We start from the raw sequence: 25,288 nt of genomic DNA, 5'->3' as shown, positions 1-25,288 counted from the left end.
CTTTGTTTACGTTGCTTAGGCGAGTGAAAGTTTCCGTCAGGTAACGGGTAAGGCGGTTTTGCGCGTGCAAGTACGCTCTAACGTGTACGTTTCGAAGCAGTCTCTGCGCTCTGAAACTCTTCGCGGATGTTCTTCTCTCTCTCTCTCCTTTCCGAGGTTTCCTACTTTGGGTCGGCTGAGAGCCTCTCTCCGCTCCAAAAGACCGAGCAAGCGATCGCAGACGGTGACGCAGTAACGCGAATGATAAAGCAATTAAGAGAAAATCGGTTTATCGTAAATTACGGCCGTGTTATTAAATTATCAGCATTCGGGGCAAGTCGCGTTACGAGCGGAATACGAATGTAACACCAGGCGAGACTGCCTTCAAGGCGACAAGTGGTCTGGCCAATGAACCAACCGCTCGACCAACTCCTCTGCGTTAAACTATCCGACGATTGTTTCGATTCACCTGGACTCCACGATCAAACGTACCGTCGATTCGACCAACGATGTCCCACGAGGTAAAATCAGGTTATTCGTTTCAAAAGAATATTTCATTCAAGTTAAGTAATATGCCTTTGTTTATGAACAATTTTTAAGTAGTCTGCGCTTGAAGATAAACTAACTTATTATCGTTGGTTGTGATAAACAGTAATATATATGCTATACACTGACACATAATTTTACGACTATAATTTTCTACAAGCATGTAACTTTTGCTTATCAAACGGTAATAAGTTTGTTTCTTATTAGCTAATGTTAATATTCTCAATTGTAATTATCATAAGTACGTGTATATAGCGTATGTAGATATTATTAGTTCTTATACGTGCAATACCTTCTCGTTGACTGAAGTCGTCGTAAAGTTATTCGAATCGTTTGCCTGATTTTCATATCTCTTCTCCCTAAAATATACAAGTTGTATAAAAATTAACGATGTTACATAACATACAATGTTCTGTGCACGGTTCAGAATTGAATTTTAAGATGTTGAAACACAGGTGATTCAAATGACGCTAGCTTGCTACGCCTGATCGTGTCGAACTCGTGTTTGACCTTTGATACCATCGCATTCTTCTATCCCGAGTAGTATACCACCACTGTTTGTCGAGAATATTTCAAATTGAAATTGCCAGAGAAGAAAATGTTTTGTTGTTTTCGATTTCCATGATTGTTGTATCATAAATGTTTTTATTGAAGTATTTCTTGCAAGTTTCCAAGCCTCGTAACTGTAACAATTTTATCGTTGAAAACGTTTGATAAAAACAAGAACAGAACGATTACGATACCATGTTATATTTACTGGATAAAACGAATTGGGTGGATGAAACCTTATCAATTAATCCGCTTTCTTAATAACTCCGGTTTCTTTTTCGAATCAGAAACGATATTTGTCCTAAACTTGGTATTCGAGTATTCGACGAAGTATTTGGCTAATAGTAGATCTCGCGGAATATATTCATCGTCCGTCTAATTGAGATTTCTGTTCGTATTTGCCAGACTTTTGCGATCGATAGAATTCGATATCGGCGGTTCGATAAAAAAGCACCAATTTATATTTGGACAACGATCTTGCAAGTGTGCGTTTTCGCGCGTGAAAGCGCTATAATTTGTTTTCCCAGTAATACCGACCTTCGGCTGTTTATAATTCCGCCGTAAACCTTCACCCTCGTTGCAGGCTATCGCAGAGGAGAGCTACTTGTATTTCGTCTCTCTTAACTCTTCTTTTTCGAATCTGCTTATAGCCGTCCATTTTCCCGAGAACCGAGCCTGCGTTCGCTAAACGATCCGTGGCACGAACGTTCCTGTCTATCGTCGTTCGCTTAATTTATCGTTTCAATTTCCAATGCAGATGCGACGAAAAGAAAGAAAAGTAGTAAAAATCGAAGCAGATGTTTCCAGTCGGATAGAACGTAAATTTTTTTCCTACAGAGTTTCCACGTCTCGCTGTCGTAGTCGGCTGTTTGCTCGAGATTGCATCATCAGTATCAATTTTGCGTGGTCTCCCTGTGCGGAGCAACGTGATTCGTGTTTTGCACGAGGTCAGTTACCAACTGTCGGTAAATTCTCGGGTAAACAAACGAGAAAGGACCGTCGAACGTTAAAAGTAGCTGCGCGAGTTTTCGTTTCGTTCGGTCGGTCGTTCGAGGCATCGTTTCGCGCTCAACCTTGGCTCCCTCATTTAGGTTCAGAGCCAACGATCGCTGCTCGCTTCTATACTGTTTTCTTTGCTCGTTCTGCTTGATTATGACCTTCTCGTCCTATTCCACGCTTCTCTTCCTTCTCTTTCTCCTCTTTTCCTCCATTAACTTGCTAATTAACTGTCGGGGGTTGTATAATTAAACGTTGACGCCGCACGCACTACATAATCGCGCTATCTATCTCGGAAAGGACCACCGTGCTAGACAGAGTGCAACGCGAAAGAGAAAAGCAGAGAAAGAGAAACCGTAAAGAAACTCGTGCGATGCTCTTATTATTAAAAGCTCGTAACCATGGTTGGGGGGCGAATACATTTCGTTCGGTACGTTTTCATTCGGACCAGCGTTTTGTTTCGAACTCTTCGATTGCTTCGTGGAAGCGGTGCACGTGGTGGCTGGAAAGTTACTCGAACGTGATTTTCGGAAGGCACGTAAATAACACGCATACCGGCAAAGGATGCAAAGGTCCCGGCCATGACAGATTGACGAATCGATTTCTCCGCGGCAGAGTCGCTTTACCCAGCGTTCGGTCGTCTCCTCCTTCAACTCCTTTCTCTTTCGCGCGAACGCCAAGAAAGAGGAAAAAATCTGACATAGAGCACGATCTTGTTTTTCTCTTCTCTCGCGTGCTCGAAAGAAAGAAAGAAACGATCCTTTCTTGTTGCCTCTGATGACCCTCTTTCTTCTGACTTCTTGGACGCCTTGATACGCAAAAGTTGCGTGCGTGTACGCGCCCGATATATATTTAGCGCGTACGGCATTTCTCGACCCACATACTCGTCGCAAGGCAGAATGTCTCGTATACGTGGGGTCATCCCACTGTCTTTTCCCACGACAAAGACATTGCTTCTTTTTTCCTCTTCATCCTCCTCATTCTCCATCTGTCATCTTCGACGTATCGATGTCTCGGGACACAATCACGTCGCAACCTCTCGTTACTTGATTTTTAACAGCCTATCGTTGATCTCTTCTTTTCCCTTTTTCTCTTGGAATTTCTTTATTTAACGTCTAAACGTTGCGGCTACCTTCGTTGCTTCAATGGCTACGCTATACGAGGGAAAGCATACGCGCTATATAGGTTTTTTTCAAATCGACAACGATCCGAATGAAAGCGAACTCGTCAGATGTCAAAGATAGCGCTCTTATCAGAATCAACGTTGAATGTTTTCGAGCGTCGACCGATTGGTTCGCGCAGTTGCTCGAATAACGGGGCAACGGATAAAAGCAGCGCGTAGACGCGCAGAATGGCTATCGTTTAAATTTCTAAGAGCATCTCTTCGCGTGGATGCATTCGCGGCCGAAGAATCGTGTTTAACGACACAGACGAGCAACTATGAGTCATTGTCGGTGTGCTAGGGGAGCTCGGATAACCACTACTAAATCAATGGTGCAGTATCGTGGACGACGGTGCATTATCGTTTCGTCCCTTTCTTCTTGATTCATTTTGCGCATCTGTGCGTGACCGTGTTCCCACTGGAAATCGATAAGATCGTTCGAAAGTTCAGCCCTTGCGGTAGATACTCGCCGTTCGTTTCCTTAGCTGCCCTTATCGAAATTCTTGTTGCATCTTTGACGCATCGTGCTGTCGCTATTGTTCATTGCTAAACGAAACGTGAGAGAAAAGAGAAAATAATAATAAGGTAAAAATAGAAGCGTCAGAGAATGCGGATGACGTGAAACGAGCGTGCAAACCGTAAGTGCAACATGCTTCGTAAATTCATGGCCGCGGTTCCGGCCTACGTCCCTCGATGTATGGTAGTTGCTTTAATTGGTTTCCTTCGTGTCTAAAGGGTTATGACGCTGGCGATAAACCAATGTCCACGACCTATCGGCGAATCAAAACGCGCGATGTCAAAGCGATGTAACGATGCAACTACTGCCAGATCGGGCTAGTAAAATTGTAGCAAAGGCAAAGTTTCTCGTTTGGCAAATTCGCGTTTGAGTTCGCTACGCGTCTATTACGGAGCAACGCCCTACACTGTATAGAAATCGCGGATTCTTACGTATTTCTCTCGAGTACTCTTGTTTGTTGAACGTATTAGCAGACCAGTATAAGAGACGTTGGATATACGAATTGAAATAGCGAATCTAATGCTCGTATTAATTCCTTGAACGCGCGATAAAACGATAGGGAATTCAGAATGAACGTGCTAGAAAATAATTGTCTGCGTATTCTCAAGATTTAATATAGTTTTGCTATCACATTACAAAAATGATATATTTTGAACTTTCTGTGAGAGATTAACATTTATAACTGCGATGACTTTTTGAACGCACAATTTCTAGTACTATATTTAGTCGTTTATCGGACCAAAATGTTAAAGAGTTATATATGTAGGTAAATTCAAATCCGTTCGAATAGATCTATATGTTTGGTGCCATTTTCATGGCTCACGGGAAACAGGGAAGCCTCGCCAATTTCATTATGACAATGTCACAGTTTTCAGCGGAAGACTACCTATAGCAATTTTATTTTTCGTATTCGATCGAGTCAAAGATCACGGGTCAATGATAACGGCAACTCTCGCTCCAATTTCAACCGTGGAACTAATTTCAAGAGTCGGAGGGAATAATTTTACGTTAAACGAAGTGAGAATATTACCCATTAAACACAGATGAATTGTAGAGTGATTTAATCGTTCGTTTAGTTTACCAAAAGAATTCGTCCTTCGTCGCGTATTGGCTGAATAATTCGAGGTATCGTCGATAAATCGTATTAAATGGAGCGACGGAATCGCGTTAGATCCTGTGGCATTGTTCGGCCGCGTGTTATTGAATCGATAACGTCTGGTTGGCACGCGTGACTGTGGGGTGTGCGCGCGCCAGCCACGCAAATAAATACACCCTATTAATTGTAAATGAAATGTAATATTCGTTGAAACGTCATCGTAATCCCACGTGCCAACGTTTACGCCGTGATCTGTTCGCGTTCCTCGCCATTGTGGTCGGAACTTGATCGACGCTGATCCGATAAAACAGTTCCCGTTAATTGACTCTTCGTGTAGCGTAAGTTACGTCAACGATATATACCGGGTGCTAGGAAAAATGCAGTTCGATGCATGTAGATTCGAAGGTGTTTCGATACCTTCACGATCCAGACAATCGTCCTTGTCAAATTACAAACCCGATAGCGCTAGATTTTTATTAGAGACGTCTGTGCGTTAGCAACTAATTCGCTGTACACGGGAATGATGATAGCAGCGGATAGGAATATCTAGGTAACCACGGTGCAAACTAATCGCTGTAATCTCTGATACCTTGTAACTCAGCGTCAACTGGTTTGCCACGGTCGGTCCATTAATATCGGCGATATCTAGGTTGGCGGAAGGCGGTAGGTGATAGAACGGAAAGTAGACGACGGTGAATTATGGTTTAAATCACTTTGCCGCCTATGAAATTCATTGCAAGCTGTCGCGAGATATATCTAACGATCTTTCGTGAAACCCGATCGCCGATACCGATCGTGAAAGGATGGATGGAAGGGTGAGGGGAGGGGGAAGGGAGAAAGGGATAAAATTACGCGGATTCGAGAATTAATATCCGTGACGTAATGTACCGACTGATTTAATCGACCGAAATGATCTGGATAATCTTTGCGGAGTGGCTGGCGTGTGATCCGAACGTGTAAATACGGAAGAGGTAGTCGCGAGGCAGATCCTGTAAATCCCGAAGAAATCACGGTTTAGCAGGCGCCACGCGCCCGCCCCTTTGACGAGCTTGCTCCATTAATTTGTCTACGTTACGCGTAGTGGAGTAATATCGATAGTATCTGGATGCACGAGGGAGGTTAGCGGTTAGGGTGGCCCGGAGTAGTGGGAGGGAGTGGACGAGGTGCGGATTCATGGGTTACGCTGCTCGGGTTCTGACGTCACGTCGCTTGTACGCAAGTTTACTACTACCAGCACCTATCCTGTTGGTGTTACTACTCCTACTATGGTACTCGCTACACTACTACTACTACTACTACTACTACCCTACTACTACTACTACTACTTTCGCTGCCGCTACTATCGAACGTAGACAGTGTCAGACGGGGGCTGTACTTGTGACACCAATACTTATATCCTTTGGCGCACCATCTATCTGCGTATGTACTCTATGTCTATGTGTATTCGATGTCGCTGTCTCTCAACGTACCTACCGCAGTCGCTATCGTTATGATTGTCAGTGTGTTTGCCTTACTCTCACCATTCTATTGCGAGCACGCTGACTGCACTCTCCACCATCGGATAGTCGCCACTGCCAGCGCTACGGGGACCCACCACGTTCGCGCTTCAGCGTGTACCATGTTGCATTACGGCGGCTGTGTTTACCACCACAAAGTCGTCGACATTCGGTACACGCGTGTACAACGTGGAAAGGACAGAGAAAAACGAATGGACATGGTGGGATCGAAGAGAGAAGGGACAAGGCTGTAAGAAGGAGTGGGAGGGAAAATGAGAGAGAGAGAGAGAGAGAAGGTGGAAGTCGTAGCCAAGAGGAATACGCACAATTGTTCCTTTTTCCGTCTCGTTCTTTCGTTTCTTTCCTCTTCCTCCTTTCGGCTTGATCGTTGCTCTTTCTTCTCGTCCCTCTTTGTCCGTCTCGGGCAAGTGCTGGTCGAATTGCTGCAGAGCCGGTAAAGGAGCGAAAAAGGGGAAAGGGGAAAACGGGAGACAGAGAGGGAAAAGCAGCAACGAGAGAGCCGATACTTAATCCTCCCTTCGTTGGCCCACCCTCGGCAGGAAATCAATAGAGAGGGACTCGCTCCATCCCTCCTCCTGCCCCCTGTTCTCTTTCTCTCCTTCTTTCTAGCTCTGTTTCCACCTCGCTGTCCTTTCTTCTTTGCGCTCCCCTTTCTTTTTTTCTAGCGTAGCCGCGGCACCGTTCGAACTTTAGAAACAGCTCCTTGTTTGTCCCTGTCGCGTCCCCTTCTCCCTTTCTTTTTCCTCTCTTTTTCTCCCTTTCTTCTTATCACGATCGGCACTAATCGTGAAACGTTCAAACGATTGTTCTATTCGATCGCTGTTTGTCTTTCTCTCCTGTCAGGAACGACATAGATCAATGTCTCGAACAGCCTCCATCTACTCGTTCGTTTGACAGAGATAATCGTTAGCCGGCTCAAACGTTTGTGTTCTCCACGCGGGAGTCAAGGTAATTCGATCAAAGGTTATCGATATCGCCGGATTAAACAAGATACTGGAAGGGTTCCTGTCGAAACCGATTTTCCTCTTTGCCGAAAAAAAACCTGGCCAGGCTGGTTCGTGGCAGTCTTTTAAAACGATTCAGGTAGCTTTCTTCAATGAGGTCGAGTTACACTGGCTCGCCTCTTTTCTGTAGCCCTTTAAACGGAAACGACGCCGTATACCGGCCAACAATGGATCGATGTCTGACCGGTGAACGAGCCGCCGCTCTTGTTTATCGGCTTTGAACGTGTCTCGATAAAAAGACGATCGGTAACTTTCGCGTTCGTCAAAATACGGTCTGCTCGAGTCGCTCGGTGAACCGAAAGCAAAACAAAAGTATCGCCACGTAAACGGGCGATCGTTGCAAGAAGCAACTGCGCGAGAATGTCGCTCGGCTCTCGAGGATGAAAGAAGTAGAAGAAGCGACGCCTAGGAATCTCTCTTCGTGGGCGGTGAAAATCGGAATTTCGTTTTTATCTGGTCGGCGTATGTGCCGAGGTGAACACGGGGACTGAAAGGAGAGATAGTACACGGTGATGGGCGGCGCGTACGCGTGACGTAGCGGAAGTCGTGCGTCACCAGTGACGTAGGCAACATCGAAAGAGGAGGAACGTCCGAAAGAGGCCATTGACGGGAGAACTTGTTGCATGTCCTTTTCTACATGATCTCTGACGTCTCTCGATCCTGTCCCCGGTACAACCATAGCATAATAAATGTAATTCCGAGTTCAATTGGAAAAATCAAGCTGTTTTCGCCTTTTCATCTTTCCTCCAGAATGAAACGCTTATTCTTTATCGTAAAACCGTGTTGTCAACGTTCGACCAAAGTTCGAACTGATCAGATCAGATTCCCTCGCGCAAAGACGGAACTAAGTAGCGTAGACTTGTTGCGCGTACCTTTTTTTCCCGCCTGGCTCACGATATTTCTTCCATTCTACCGTCAGTCCTTGGATTAACGTAACGAATGTAATTTTAGATTTGGTTTGACTTAGGTTTGCGCGTAGTGAAGGTTTTACGCGAAAGAGCCTTCCTTCCTCGACGTTTCTCGAGCAGTCGAGAGTAGAGAGCACGTAAGATGTAGCAAAGTAGCGTAGACTTGTTGCATACCCATTCGCGCATGTGTGTCTCGGATCTTCGTGTCGCGGTAGGCCGGCGAAATGGGGAAAGTTGGTCGTCGTGTTTTACGACAACCGAGGGCGTAAATCCTACTTGATCGATTTGATGGCTGGTCGGATGGCGCGTCCCTCAAACGCGATTTGCCTACGAACTGACACGAATTTCAAGCTGTACTCGTTGTTCTATGCGACTCGGCGAAGCGTCTGCTTTCGAATCGACAAAATCGAAGACTTGGCGCCACGGCGTTTCCCTGGCAACTCCACCGTCCCGCGTCTACGAAATTTAAAAGTAGCTTTTAATTTCGCTTTAATCAAGCGCCTGTATCCTTTAAATCGAACCACCTCTCTATAGCCTGGTTTAGTGTCACGTGAGACAAACGAGATATCACGATTAACTTGATTCCATTGGCCTCTAAATGAGTAATTTGTCGCCTAATGAGAACGTACATTGTGATCTTCGTTCATTTCGTTTGCATAATCCTCCCTGTTTCTCCCTTTTTTATTTCTCAGATAAGAAATAGGGGAGAAAAGACGATCTATTACCGCGTGAAATCTTCCTAAGCGGCTTCGAACGTAGTTTTCCTCGATATCGTTGCAAAACGATTCCGCGACACGATTTGAATATTTGTACACAAACGAAAGCACGAAAATAAACGCAGAGACATATCAGATAACGGGAATTTTATACGTACGAATAATCTTACGAGTTATCGATTCGGCAGATAGTACACTACCGCACAAAAGTATGCGGACTCTCGTTTGTCTTTGACGAGATACGTTTTAAGTACAGAATTATGGATAAATCGAACTGTAATGACCACCTCTCTTGTAATCGTCTTAAGTACGTATAGCAGAATATAATTCTAATCCCAGTAATAAATTAAGTTTTTAAATTTTCTTAATCTTAAGACAGATCAAGAAGGAGTATCTTCTAAATAGAAACATTTCCGAAATTAATATTATTAATGATACTTAAATACCAATATATGTACTAAACGGTAAAATATATTATTGTCGTTTTGTTTAATAGATGATTTAGATTTATACTTCTGTTATTTTGTTATTAATTTGTACATTTTAGTGAAATTTACACATTGCTGCTACAGATCAACCAAACTATCCGGATATTTATAAATAGTACATAGCGAGTGTAAAGTGTGAAATATGTTTGTCGTTAGGTACATCAGAGTTACGAATATCCGGGAAGATATCTTAAATTTGCTAAAATTTGGCTGCGGTTTTTCCACTTCATTTGCATAATATCCACTTGCTATCGAAAGCATGATCATTTTTCAAACGACGCTCGATACTATGTACATTCACTTCTCGTCATGAAACAGGATTCAACCGCAATGCCGATGTTTCCTGGTGTTCTGCTTCTGTACGGTTTTAACGCGTTTCCTGTATAACAAGGAAAATAAAAATTTCGTTACTCCGAACAGAACGTACGTTACGTACCACGTACGTTATTAGTCGATAGACCGGCTTTTTGCACACGTATTTACTAGAAATTAATGAATGTAATCTTATCATTAAGTGTCATTTCCAACGACGATAAAGTTCATTCTGTCTCGTATAGATTATATAAACGATGGTACGACGCGAATTCTCGTAAACTAAACTGTTATATTAATGCAAATTATGAAATTTATGACGAACCGCGAATATTTAGAGTTCTTTAATAAATAATATTTTGATTTTGGTTGTTGAGAACGTTCAACATGATTAATTGGTTTAAACGAAAAATAACATGCATCGGCTGTCGCGACTCCGTTACCGTACGATACGATACAAAGTATACAAAGTATATTCGATTATTTGCATAATCGAGTAACGGCTCGAAGTGAATACGATTAATATTTATCATCACGCGTGTAATGCATTTATGCTCGATTCGTGTCGTTGGGTAAGGTCGTGTACGAGTGGGAATTTAAATCGTATTGCTAGCAGTCAAACAAAACGTGTCGATAGAAGCTTTCGATCCTAAAATCACGCGATGTATAAAGTTCAATATACACGATTGAAGATACGTATATGCATAGGAAAATCAAGTTCGATATTTGTCAAAATGTTTCTTTGTCGTCTATATTGAGAAAAATTATTAATTACAGAAATTACCTAATACCCTATCATTGTTCATCTGCTACTTAAATAATACCTTATTTGAGAAAACAAGATGTCTAATGAAATTACGATATCTATTTTAAGCAGTTGATTCACTTTGTTTGATTCGTAAGAACCGATACTTTTATTCGTTAGTCTGTGTCTCTATGTAAATTCGTAAAATTAATCACAGTAAGTGCATCGGTGAAATTCGTCTGATATCCAATCCGTCGATAAGTAAGGTGCACGGTTCGGTGTCGAGAAATGCCGGGAGATGGCGACTACGGAACAGGTGCACTCGACCAATCGGCGTGCGCGCAGTCCCTCTTGTCCATCTACCGATTGGCGCTCTGGCGGTGTCACGAACAGCGATCTCAATATGGCTTCCGCCACCGCCAGCAAGCGACAGTACCTCCGAAGGTGACATCGAAACATGGTGGAATATTTAAGGGTGCGCGAATCGTCGCGCGTGTGAAAATCGCTGGTGTGATCTTGTCGTAACTCGCATCATCGGAATTAATTCGTGTGCTGAGGAAATAGCGTGTATGCTTGAAAAACAAAACATTACCGAAGGAGTGAGAGAGATGGAGAGACACTGTGTTCTGTCTCGATGAAGTGAGACAAACTGCACGCACGGGCCTCTGGTTGGAGAAAGATAGAGTGACAGTGTGATACATCGGTTCGTTACGGTGGAGGTTTCTGACACGAATGTGTATCGGTTGAAAAAGCACGGAATTCCGTGAGCTCGGTCGTGCTCGAGACGCGGTTTGACGCGGTGACGCGAATGTTGTAATCGGGGAAAAAAAGGGAGTATCAAATCTTTCAGAGCGCGGTGCGCTCGACACATACGTCGAAAGCGTGGCTCTGCCGGTGTATGTTACGTCCCGTACACGCCGTATCGTCCTGACTCCGTGTGTACGTGCAATCTTTCGGTGTTGAACGTTGAAAGAAGATAGACAGACGGGTGGACGAGCGTGGAAGAATGAGAAAAAGAGTGGAGAGGCACAGGGTGTACATCGACGGGCAGCACGACGACGTAACAGAGAGAAGAAGAGGCAAAAGAGCGAGCGAGTGAGCCAGGCGACGTTGCCAGAGTTTTCCTTCTCGCGTTCCCTACCGTACAGCACGTCCCTTCGTGTGCTACGAGGAAGACCGAAACGGAGAATAATGTGACAAGGAGCGAGAGAAAAGTAGTGCGAGGAGCCAGCGCAGAGACACGAGTGCGACAGAGACAGGGGGGAGGGTATTACACCGAGTAGCGTGAGTCGCGCGAAAACGATCTAGGGAATTTTTACGTTCGATCGTCGGATTTGTCGATTTCGCACCCAAGTTTCGTTTGTCGCGATTCGTGAATACCACGAGACGACTCCCAATGACGTACACACGAAACACGTGACACGCCGAGTTAGGCCGATCGACAAGCCATGAAGAAGCCACGGTAAGTTTATACAGTACAATCATCGTTCGCTACTTTGTATTTTGCGTTTTACTACTCTCATTGCTCGCGATGACGATTTCGATCTCAAAATGAAAGAATTATTTCATTTCGGCGATGATATGTATATACATTTTCTAAACGAAGCAATGGTCGAAGAGGAAAACACGAAAAAGATTGGCTCGATAATATCCTATTATCCCAATAAGATATTCTATACGTTACGGGAAGTGGCGCGTTTAACGTAGCAGCTCGCTGTAAATAGGGGTTAGCTTGGCGCTGTGCTGGGTGTCAGCGAATTTTCCGGCTGTCGGGGGATTTAGATTCGTGACTACGTCATTGTATGCAGGAGCAGGTATATTCACATCGTGGTGGTAAAATGACGCGATTATGGGGGATGAGTCAGAAGATTGACGTCTTGTTTATCGATCTTGACACGGTTAGATGCCCGTTGATCGCATCAATATTACTGCGATAACGCGTTTGGAAACGAACGCCGATCTTTTTGTCGAAATGTGTGCCCCACATAATTATTTTTCTTTGTGTACATCATTGTCTTCGGGCTTCTCGCTGTGAAACGAGAGGGCCTGTTCGTTGCCGATTAATTCATGGACGATTTCATCTTCCGACGACGGCCTCTATTTTTAGCGGAGCATCTACGAGTCCTACTTAATTATCTCTCGGCTATTGCTGAGAGTCGCGTGGGGGTCGCTAGATACGCATTTCCCTGCAATCCATGTTCTTTCACCGATCTCTTCCTCCATTTTGTTTTCGCAAACTTTCCCAAATATCTTTTTCCGATCTTTGCCGATCTTTGACGATTGATTGACGATTGACAAAAGCCGAATCGACGATTAAACGATTAAATAACGTTAGGAATACATAGTATCGAAGTAAAGTTAACGCAAATTTTTATAAACATTCCTTTATTAATAATTAATAGACATACTATAGATGTTCGTGAATTTACAGAAAATATAGCAGCTCGACAAAGCGCAACAGAATACACAAAGATATATAAATTATTCAAAGCACGGTACTCGTTACAATATTTAGCGAACGAAGCGAATCTCTACTTAGATCGCATTTATAAATCTACATAAATTTCCACGAACGTTCGCAATCTAACGATTGATTCTAGTTGATTCGGTTTAGACGACGATCACAATTACGCTATAAACATCTCGAGTATTATCGGGAATTGTATCGACGCGGCAAGTAACGAAAGAAGGAAGACGAGAGGAAAGACATGCGTGCTTCTCTCTGAGAGTATGTGTGGTGCTTTGTGGCGCGAAGCATCGACCATCGGAGAGGAGTATCGCGTGTGGAATTCGAGCGACGAAGTGGAGAAACGACGAGAACGTTCCAAGTCTCGCCGCTTCTTCGTCGCCGACAATCCGACTGATTGTGAGTTGCGCATGTGGATAGATTATTTAGGATACGAGGAAATATTTAATCGAAGAGGAAGAATCATCGCATCGTTTTGGCGACTCTCCGATTTGGAACGATTCTTGTGATTTTGAACTTGGACCCTTGTGTCGTGATTTTACAACCGTCACTATTGTACTCAATAATGTACTCATCTCTGTTTGTTCATGGTAAGCACGGCTACCTAACACGTACGAAATTATTCTTTTGTGTTATAGATGTATATTAGCTTCGAAAAATTTCTTACGTAAGTCAAGAAAGGTTTTGCCTTCGTAATTTTAGACGTGTCTTTCTAAAAGACTTTTCTTTTTGTAAGACGATTTGAGGGTGCGTCACCATAAGCCTTAATCATTGTTTGTATATAACTATACACATGATGCAGTCCAGGGACACTGAAAAACAATAGTCATCTAATGTATTATGGTTTGTAATAAACTGGTGAGGTTATCGACGATATTCGGGGATTTGTTCTTGTTTACATAGGATAGGATTCTTACCTGTTGAGCCGAGAAAAACATTCGCAATGTTACTATCTATGGTGCGCGCAATTAGGTGATTCAAACTACAATTTCCTTATAATCTGACAATTTAAACAATGACCAAATGATCGTTGGTTACTTGACTATGGATATCTATACAAAATCATATCTTTATGAACATACTTAAAGAAATAGAGCTTAACACGTGTAAATATATCTGGGATTAATTTGAATTGAAAGTCGAGAATCAAATGTGTTCCCGAGGTATTTTGCAGATTTTACATTCTACAAATTCAATCAAAAGAATTTATACTTATTTAATTCAGAATCTAGTATTTGAGAGTAGTATATAAATTTTAGCTTTTAGATTTAAATATTGTTGTTATTTCTGTATTCAGAGGTAGGATCATATTAGCTATTATTTTATTCTTTGGATAAATCTATCACACCGTTCTGAGTCGAAAAACCTTTATTGCACTTTCACATGTACACGGACTAGAGATAAAAACAAAAGAACGTCTTAAACCTATAGATTAAATCTATCGATTGTATCTAGAACTATCTTCTAGTTACTATTTATTGTAACTAGCGCATTTGCATATGGGTGGCGAGCACGAACTCACTTTGTCATATTCAACAAATATCGTACAGATATACAAGAAATAAAATATTATCCACGATGAACGTTTTGATTCAATTCACAATGATAGCGAACGTGTCGATGGAAAATTTCTTTTATTAACAGAATACTATAACGAGTACTTCGAATATTTTCTACCTGTCTACGTACCGTGTACATTTTTACATGAAATTTCTCATAACTACATAAATATCCGCAAGTAATCAATGTACATTAATTAGAATCGTTAAACGTCAAAACCGTATGTCGCGTCAATCTCGTTGGATTTCGCGTTTTCACCGATCGAACGACGATTCGAAATCAATTATCGCTTATTAGCGTCGACTAGGTGGTACGCGAGTCGCTTTGCCAGTGGCAGGTTTTTGCAGCACAGCAACAGATTCTGACGCGTTCCCGTTTTCCCAGCTGACACTTGTCTCGACACCGGATCCCAGTGCAAGTTACTTTGTTTGGACGCGAGTTTGTGCGATGAGAAATTTCAATCGCCATGCACCACCGAGTGTGTGTTCGTTTCTTTTGATATTGGATCTCGTAACCTGTCCAATCTGTTTCGTTCATTTTTATTCCTCCCCTATAACCAAATTTATATCTAGTCGATCCAATGGCTGCGCGACAAAAACTAGAAATATGAGAATTACTTGGCTTCGACGGTTTTAATTTCAATGGAGAGAAACGCTTTCGTGTCTTTTTAAAACTCGAGCAATTTTCCAACGATACGTTCGACGATATGACGAATCGTGTGTTAACAAAGAAATGTGATTAACGCGACACTAGCTACATGGGAATGTTAATTATTAGTACGTAGTATACACGTTTACTCTTCAAATATTCCAAGCTGTCGTGACTTTTCCTACAAACGTAACAAAACTCGTAATTTAAGAGCTTGCAGTAATGAGGAGGCAGCTCCAATATTTAAATCGTGTTTAATGGAAGAGAGAAAAGGATACAAGTTTCGTATACAAAAGTGTTAAAATTTATTAATACGAATATCAGCTTGTTGAAGTGGTCACCACTTCTAGGAAAACTCCACATCTGGTCTTTTTAGCTTTCTCAAGCGCTGAAGCCATCGACAGCATATAGACAAAAGAATAGCAGGGAGGCAGACCATAAACAGTAGACAGGCGACATTGGCTTCGGGGTTTTCAGTTATAAAGTAACACTGCTAGCGTGCGGATCTGGACCAGCTCAAATTGTATTCCTGTATTTCACTATTAAATTAAATATATATTTTTTATCTTACACTTTATCCACGCGTTTTTCTCTCTTTATATACCGAATAACCTCAACACAGCTGACTATAAATTTATAACACGTTTCAAAAACTGATTGGAGTTTGGTCGATTCTCTGTTGATTTTTTTGATGCTTTACATAAATTACTGAAAAACGTAGTTACTTCTTCGTTACAATATATCCTTCGTACGAAAGTCACACTCGATATCAGTCAGTTTGTCGGAACGTGGAACAAAAAGTTGATCACGAATCGGAACGATACGACGCGTGAGTAATTTCAAAACGCGCGCGTCACGGTTTCGCGCGCACGCGCGTTCGCTAGCTCGTACCTACAGCAGAGCGTGTTCAGGATCCGATCTAAAACTTGCACATACCTTTAGAACACTTGAAGTATGCCAGCGAATGCCTAGCGAGCCGACGTAGGGGACATAAAGTATGCAGAAAACGAGCACCGTTCTACGCTTGATTTTATTGCTTATTCACCCCGTATAGCCACGATGCCTGCCCTCTCGTACGTGTTTGGAGTCGATCTTCTCCTATTGGTCTACAGAAGTACGAGGGTGAGAGAGGAAAAACGCTCGATGGCCATAAAGTCCCGCGAACCATTATCGCAAATTTAGCCGCTATCGACTCGCGGAGATCTAATTCAATCTCGTGGAATCATCTCGTACTTCTTCCAGTTTCTGTTTCGCGTCTAATTTCACGGCTCGTCGTCTTCGTGGTCGCGCTTGCTCGTACCGCGCGATTAAATCGCGATCGCTCGATCCACGGTATCGTTAACGTCACAAAGATCCGCAGGGTGTAAACTATTACCGCGAGGGATGGCGTCCGACGTGTGATTTCGCGCGTATGGCATCCATTTTCATGGGTTGCCAACTCGATAATGTCACCAGTTTCCGATTAATCCCTTCACGCATACATTTTTCCACGATGTATCAATCCCTTTTTAAAAATAATTTCCTTTGTACTTCACTCTTTTATAATGAAAAATAGCTACCGGTGTAAATGGACGTGCAATATCAGGTTGTTCAGGAAATTTGTAACGAAAGTTAAGAAAGATTTATCTGCAGTTAGACTTTGTACGATCTCACGAGTTCCTTCTTGAAAAGTTTATCCTCATTTTCGCCAATGAATTCCTTCAAGTGGTAAACGAGATGCTGTGTCAGCGCAACGTTACTCCCTAATGGATCGATCTCCTTATTGATCGCATTCTACCTATCTCATCGTCTCTAATCCACCCTAAATAACGGTAAATACCGTGTCTATTTCCCTTTTCATCGCGTGTTTCGTAGTTTTTCGAGTCCGTGAAACCGTTCGTGGCCTCGAACGTTGATAAAAATCACGATCCCCGTTACCAGCAATAACAGCGCGCTGGCGAAGAACAATTATCGGGATATACTTGTTTCGCTCGTTTGTCGTTGCGTTCGCGGAAGCTCTGGGCGATGGGGACAAACGTCGACCCGAGAGAATCGTTCTTTATGCGATCCTGCGGTGTCGCGTACGGGTTTATATAGTTAGAAAAGAAGCCAGGTGATGCATCGGAGGTAAACGAAAGCGTGCAATCAAAGAGAAAGAGAGGAGAGAGAGAGAGAGAGAGAGTAAGAGGAAGAATCAGTTCGGAGGGCACGCATTCGCAGCGTTGCCAACCGATCGCGTTCGTATGCGTGCGTGTACACACGCGTGCGAGCGCAGCCGTGTTTCCGCGCGATTTGTAATGCAGTGTAACGTGTTCAGTCGCTCAGCACGGCCGCATTACCTGCCTTTGTATTTGCAAACACGGTGTCGGACATAAACGTCGTTGGTCGATGTGCATAGGGATCGAAACGCACCATGATCGCGTAAAATCGATCGAGAATACGTTCATCGACCTGCGTTACACGCGATTTTATTTCTCACCTTTTCTTAGTTTTCGTCGAAAAGTGGAAGAATGGATGGGGCACCGGTTGAGCAGATCAACCAGCTGATATCTCAACTAATAATTATTGCAGTCAGTAGACTGTCGTGGCGTTTTATCGAATTCCGGGGGAACAAGCGATACCAGCGACTTTATCGCGTTGCCCGAGGATCGTAAACAGGAGCGTAAACGCCGGTGAAATTGTCAGAGCGTGATTATACGTAGCTCGGCCACGATCGAGTAGAAAGTTATATGTATAGCGCGAGGGTAATGTTGGAAATCGGCAGGTCGCGATGAAATCGACGTCTATCGCGTTTATTAAATTAGCTATTTAACAGGGTTAATCGAGCTGGGTAATTAACACACAACAATATCGATAATAAACCTGTTAGAAGAGAAGCTGGGGATTCTGAGTCGATGGTCGCGACACAGGCAACGCATATACCGTATTTTCTTTGTAGCACAAATTTACGGTGTAAAACCCTGGCTTCGCGCGCTCGCGTCGCCTGTACCTTCCAACGAAAAGACTCGCGGGGAATTCGTAAACGCCTCTATCGAATAAATGCCACTCGATTTCGAAAGGAATTGCAGATTCTTGGAACAGGCGTTTGCAAGTTTCTGATCTGTGTAATATCCACGTAATTAGGGCTACTCGAACATTGTGGATGTCAGCGTTATTATTAGCGAGTACAATGGGAGGAAACGCTTAGAGTACCGTTAATAATTGATCATTTTCAAGTAGAACGGGGCCTTTTGTTTGTCGATCCGAAGCATTGTACCCGAGACACTGATTCACTGGGATAAAATCCGTCTTATTCGACGCGGTTGTACGCACGTTGCTCGCTGTATTCGTTCCTCTGTCCGCTTCGGTATATCTTCACGCGTGACACATGCGCACAATGCTCGTGTAACAACGATAGAGCTCTCTGGTACGGTCGTCAGACGATCTCCTTCCACCTCGATTTCCTATGTTCTACGATCTTCTCGATCTCCTCCCCATAGTCGACGATAAAGGCTGTGGCTGACAAGACATTCTGATAAACGGAACCTCGTTCATCCGCCTCGTCGTTGCCCTCGTCGTTTGCAATTTCGGAAACTGAAAGCTACCGGTTGTCTATTCTGCTTAGATACACCTCGAGGGGTATTACCATCACTCGAATGACAATCGGATTACGCATCGACGAGAACGAATCGATCCGACGAACCTTGGTTCGTTGTCCTTTGCTCGACGATTTGTCCATTGTAGTTTTTCGGTCGATCAACCTTTGATTAGTTTTACACGACTATTGTATGCTCGGACCAAACGAGAAACACAAAGCAACGATATGTACGCGTTTTCAGAATAAAATTCCCCATTTAGAATTGTTATGGTACGAAAAAAAAATACGGTAATTTCCATCGCAGAGTTACTGTACAACTATAGAAAACTAGCTGTACGAGTTTTCCAATGCATTCGAACGCTTGTAGACACCTTTTATGGCTGTATCACGTGTATTATATGAAACATATCGAAATTTCATTAGCGCTGTTACGAGACTCGACAATTACGATTATATTGGTAAACTTTGAAATTGGAAAATGTACGTAGAAATTATTACTAGAATTAATGTATTACCGTAACTCTTACAAATGGCTGTTTTAATCAGATCTAGATCTAGATTTAGATTTCGATTTGATTTAGATTGCACAGATACGCGATATTCCGATCGATGAACTACGTTGACTATTATGTTTCATATGAAATCAGCGGATGTCTTGATACTTACGAATATGAGTGTACGTATCTAAAAACTAATCAAATAGTACACCTGCTTGTACACTGGTATTTCTCTTAGTTTCCACGTTTAAGAATGAAATGCTGCAGGAATCGCGTGAAAAATTGCTAAAAATCTTCGAGAACGTGATCGAGTAATCCACGATGTGATTCGCGAGGAAGATACTAGGTATGGTGGTGGGTAAGATACGAGGTGGCTGGTATTATTCATGGATATTTCCCGAGGAAACGGAGCAATTCCGTTACCATTCCAGTAAACAAAGACCGTGAAAGGTTTACGATGCTTGTACGCGTGCACGATGAATCTATAATGGAACGGCGGCCAAAGTGGACGATTTTTCCCTCTTTCGCGCGTGGGAGAGAGTAAACGTAAGGGGAAGAGCAGCGATGGAAAGAGCAACGGGAGGAAGATAGACGTTGAAGATGAAAGGTTGAAGACGCGCCGGTTGTACCCTATATCGATTTTACCGAGTATTACACACCATACCGATTATATTTTATTTAGTCGAACCAGTCGTCGAACGACTATAGTCTCTCCATACCGTCCAAGGGAATACTTTTTATTTCCTCTCGTGTTTTTACTTCTCGAGTGTCCCTTTGTTCCTCGGACTACTCGATACTGCAAGACACTTTCCACTTTATTATTATTGTACATCGATGCGTAGGAACATCGTTCCTCGGGTGTTCCACGAGAACCCTGTTAAACGCGTTTCTCCATCTCAGTAATGAATGTATCAACGAGCTCCCCATTGAGAACGATCCAATAGCCCGCAGAAGGTGTCGTGATTTCAGCTTTTCCTTTACGATCGCAAGAATGGTGTACACGTAGGTCGTGTTTCGCGTGGGTAGAAATGGGGTGAAAAACGCCTCTTAAATCTGACCGTGATAAACGGAAACATAGGGTTTCGCGGCGTAAGCTGGTCGTTTTGCACGGTGAAGTTGCGAACATCGTGGTCCCTACCCTTTTCCCCGTCTTCTTATTTCCATTCTTCTCGAGTGAGACGAACATACTGAGAAACAGGTAGCCGCTATCAAGCGTAGGTGGCTCGTTACACGTGGGCAGATCTTGGATCAGAGTCGATTCCAGTAGTCCCCGATACATTTGATCCTAGTAGAACGAAGCGTTGTGAATGGGGAGAAGAACAAGCGTAACCTTTAAGTCAAACGTAGTTGAAACGGTTCCAAGGCTGGTAGAATAGGTTGCAGCAGGGTGGTCTATCGTTGGTTGGACGTTTTCGAGAGCGCCACCGAAATCATCCTGCTCTCTATGGCCACGGCTTGCGTGAAATCGATATTACTCCATTTCATTGGCGAAACCCCTTGTTCTCTGATAGAGCTTGCTTCTCTCTCTCTCTCTCTCTCTCTCTCTCTCTTCCTCTCTACTGGCTTTTTGCGAGCTACACTTCAGCGCCTGATCGTAATTATCGTCCCTTGTCATTATCGATCGAGCTACTAATTAATGTGGTTTAAATTTGTCGACGCCTATCGCGAGAAATAACGATGCACCGCCCGATTGACGGCTTCGAAACGCGTTTGTCACTGGGATTTTGATCCGACCGATACGGATACCGATAATTATTTCGTCGAATAGACTGGTTGGTCGATAGTGTCGTAAGCTATAGAAATGGGACCATTTTACCCATTGAAAATACAAAGTAGACGACGCGTGCATCTGAACTACTCCAAACGACGTACGTGTGACTTAGCCGAGAATGATAGTGGATCGTCGTTCGTTTCGCGATATCGTCGAGGACCATATCCTTGTTCGCCGATCGTTAGCCAGGTTTAAGCTGCCGAGGTCTTTCGCGATTTCTAAGGTTTCTCTTCGGAGACATCTTATCCCAGTTCATTTACCTTCTGACCAGAAGTACCGTTGGTCGAGGCTGGGGAGCGGCTGGAGGTAGGGTATAATCGAGAATCGCGAAGGACGCCTCGGGAAGCGGGATTAGAATCTCGCCACCCTATTCCAGAGCGACGAAGTTGGGTAGGAAAGGGGGTAGAGAAACTCGACGTCCGTTCGAGAACGTCGTCGACGAGGGAGACCGACCGTGCCCGCTGCACGCCTGAAATATTTTCATAGCAATCTTCTCCGTCGATTAACCTCCGTCTGTAGCGTTGCTAGCCCGGAATCGTTTATTTATTAAACCTAACTGCCGGTTTACCATATTTCCAAGTAGTTACCATCTGACATAGTTTCAATTTTTACGTCTTCTTGTCTCTTTTTTAAAATTATTCATAATTAAAAATGTACGAAGAAGAAGTAGTTACTGCGAGATAGGGTTATTTAAGTTGATAAGATGTTCGAGAAAAGCTAAGTAATTTGCCTTGTAATTCGATTACTATCGATTTTTAAGCGACTACGTTTGAAGATAGAAGGCTGACTCGTTGCTGGCGCAGTGATAAGCAACGAGATACACGGTGTACAGTTCGATGGCCATAGTTTTATCCGGGGATATAATTTCTACGTACTTATCAAAAGCAAAGAAATTCAAGTAAGAAAGAAGTTCTCTGTCGTAGTTGTCATAAGTAATTCAGTTAGCGTATCTATATCGTTTCATGCCTGAACGACGTTTGTTCTTCGTTTTATCAACTCTTACGTACATAATACGTGTTCGTTGTCTCAAACCCTACACAGGGTTGATCGAATCGCTGTCTCGTTAATGCGTTTTCTTCCAAAGTACACGATACCTTGTCGTTCTTTCGTTGTTATAATAAGTATAAAGGACTAATGACTGATCGTAATACACAGCAAGTTTGATTATTCCGTGCAAAGTTCAAGATCGAATTTTAAAATATTCAAACGATTTAAATAACTGCATCTTAGTTCGTCGAATAGGTTTAAACTTACAAATAAAAGTTAGATCAATTTTCAATCGAGCGCCTTTGAAACTAAAACTCGGATAATTGTTTGACATGATCGTCTGTCGATTCCTTTGACCGGCTCGACGAGGTTCTAGGGACTATGGTTCGTGATAAAGCTAGGAGAGACGCTCTTCAACCAGATTTTCCTTTTTCCCCATCCAGTCGGATTTTTCTCTCCGACTTTGGAAAGAGGCCTGCGATGTGACAAGTCTCGTTATCCTTTTGTACCGTAGCCGTTTCGTGCGATGCGATGCATAATGTTTTAATTGGATCGGCTGTTTAATTCGAACTACGATTGATACTTAGGGGATGGTTCAGCTGACGCGACGTGTTCGCCGCGTTCTATCAGCGTGTGTCCCGTTCGAAGGATACGAAAAAGAGTCGATGGAAAAAGAGAAATGGTAAAAAAAGAAGGGAAAACGTGCTCGTATCGCTTTTCCATTCGCGGATGCTTATTTTTCGCGTGTCACGCGCGTGTCCCTGTGCCAGGACAGATGGACGCGAAAAAGGGAGACGAGGAAATGTTTATCGAATCATGTTTTCCCTTTGTCTCGATAACAGCGTCGTTCATGCGACGATCAAACGTATTTGCTTTGCCGCGAACGATCGTTCCTGCGTTTCAAAAAAGAATATAGATTTCCGCGAAAGTTGAATTTTCATCATTGAAAATTTGCTCGTCCAACGTCTTGTTTTGTAATTGTAAATTGGTTTGCTTCGTTTCCTTCGACGATATTTATGTTAACGGAGATCGCGAGAAAATTCCAATCGAAAACGACGTATCGTATCACGGCTGAATCTTTTCTGCCGGTTGTCGCTGACTGGATTTTATACGAGGAACGACGAGAAACAGCTCGGAGAACCCTGACAGTGTCGATCGTTCGCACACCGTTAGTACGACTCTTCCGATACATCGTATTAACCCTGTTGGGTTTTTTCAGTCATCTCCGATTCGATTGTATTTTTTTAAACGTTAAAAAACATCACAGTCTCGAAAGAAATACGAAGAAATTCCGATTGTTACGAGTGATCTCCCTCTTTAATGTTACGATAAACATCTCCTTTAAACGTTACAAACTCTTCTTATTTGCTAAAATAAAAGCATCGTCGAGATATTAAATAGTATTGAAATACAAAGCATGAAACGTAGAGATTCGTATTTTACCTTTTGTATCTTTCTTTTTTATTCGCGTATCTTGTTGTACCTACATACCTATTATTTATTACGTTTATCAAAATCGAACTACAATTACTCTCATTAAACAGTTCGACGTATCAATGGATGAAATTGTTGAATGGTCGCAGGAACTGCCGTTTGTATTTACGATACGTTTATTCTATTTAATCAGCCCATTCAGATATCGAAGCGAATACCATCAATCGTCCAACGGATGCGCTCGATGGGAGTGAGAAAATTTTTGCTGCTTCCGCGATCGAGCAAAATCCTCGATGATCTCGTTCGGCTCTTCTTGCTTTTGCCTTGTTAATCGGGATCGATTATCGTGATCGTCGGGTAAAGGCTTACGATTTTCATTTTTATACTTACACCGCGTTTTTGTGCTCGTCGGGCATCTTCTACGAGGTAAACGTCGACCGTGCTTCAACAAGGACTGATTTCCGATTATCCGTGGAACATTGTTGCTCTCCGTGGCGAGCAAAGTCATCGACTTAATCGCTCGTTTCGATCCTGCAATCTTTGCGCGGTAGCTGCAGAACAGCAGCGGTACTTTTCCCAGGAAATTGATCGCGAGTCGTTCCGCAGCTGCCGTCGATGCTCGTAAACGAGCGGTTTGCTTTGCTCGCCGGGCTAATTCGATCGTTGGCAATTTACATGGTGTTGGAGGTTGGAGACGCGCTGGCATCTTCCACGGAGATGGCGCCGCTCGATTTCCTCGTAAGTGAAAATTAACCGCAAGAGCGTCGAATTTTAAGCATCCCGAGGTTGTAATTCCCTCTGTCACGCGATCCGTGCAGACCTATGTGTATCATAGTGGTAGAAGTCGAAGGTCACCGTGTTTCGGTTCCGCGTGTCTTACGTTTTCGTATACGCCGAATGACCGTAATTATCGTTTACCTGTACTTACCGGCTGTACGTAATTGCCGTTCGCCCGCGTACGGAACAATTATTTTATGATGTCGTAATTAAATTCTTATCCGTGCAATAGAATCCGCTCGCGTGTGCGCGTTCGATGGATAGGATAAGTCGTTGCCTGCTGCAGGCGCCCGTCAACTCTCGTACACTAGCGTTCGAACGTGTTCGGGCACTTGTTTATCCTTCGCCAGAATGTTAATGGAAGATCGTACGAGAAAAATACGACAAATTCATTTTCGTCGATTCTACGTCTCTTTTGTCACTCGGTGGCTAAAATGCAGCGTATTAACGCGTAATAACCGATAAACGTTATAATCCAATAGCCTTGGTTTAATTTAATTAACAAGAGTCTACGTAACTAACATTTTACTATCGACATTTTGTAAACGCGCAAGAGGATGTTAAACGTACGTGGTCAATAATAAATACATCTCGGCAGATACCTTAGATTTACGATAATTGTATAGAAAATGTAGCAAGTCATGCGTATAATTACTAATTTGTCATTTATTTCTACGCTTTGCTAAACTTCGTATATCTGTTGCTGTCTGTATGTTACTGATCAAAGTGTTCTCTCTTACTTGCGAACGATAGTGTACATACGTAGAAGCGTAGAACGTAGCGACATGTCGGAGAATATAATTAGAAGATTAACGGGTATAATTACAGTTGTGCCACGACTCGCTTGAAACCAAGATCCGACTTTTTCCCTCCTCGATGTAAGAGAGAAGAGACGCGCGTTCGCTGGAAACTTGTCAGCTCGTATACGCTACGAGATAGTCGAAAACGTGTAACTGGCAGTATAGTATAATACTTACATATAAGAGACAGAGAGTGAGTATATGATAGAGAGAGAGAGAACGAGATGAAAAAAGCGCGGCAAAGATCGGCGCAAAA

At 43.1% G+C, this 25,288-nt stretch overlaps 1 protein-coding gene and 1 long non-coding RNA gene across 8 annotated transcripts in view; one reads left to right on the top strand and one right to left on the bottom strand.

Moving 5' to 3' along the window:
• The window catches only part of LOC100648085 (AF4/FMR2 family member lilli), a 164,298-nt gene that overhangs the window by 15,092 nt on the left and 123,918 nt on the right, over positions 1-25,288 (top strand). The window contains exon 1 of one of the 7 annotated variants that reach the window (XM_012319027.3): positions 10,934-11,997. The exons of the other annotated variants lie outside the window; for them this stretch is intronic. Coding sequence (XP_012174417.1) covers positions 11,984-11,997 — 14 coding nt within the window. The 5' untranslated portion in view covers positions 10,934-11,983. Of the gene's footprint in view, positions 1-10,933; positions 11,998-25,288 lie in introns of those variants that run through there. 7 annotated transcript variants of the gene reach the window in all.
• On the bottom strand, positions 1,140-3,935 carry LOC125386350. Its single transcript, XR_007226407.1, has 2 exons — positions 1,283-3,935; positions 1,140-1,208 (listed from the first exon to the last, which is right to left on the bottom strand). It is a non-coding gene; the product is annotated as an uncharacterized LOC125386350 (long non-coding RNA).

The sequence above is a fragment of the Bombus terrestris genome, chromosome 2 (assembly GCF_910591885.1).
Source record: "Bombus terrestris chromosome 2, iyBomTerr1.2, whole genome shotgun sequence".
NCBI classification, from domain to species: domain Eukaryota; kingdom Metazoa; phylum Arthropoda; class Insecta; order Hymenoptera; family Apidae; genus Bombus; species Bombus terrestris.
The sequence above is the reverse complement of the archived record's forward strand: the minus strand, read 5'-3'. Positions and strand labels throughout refer to the sequence as shown.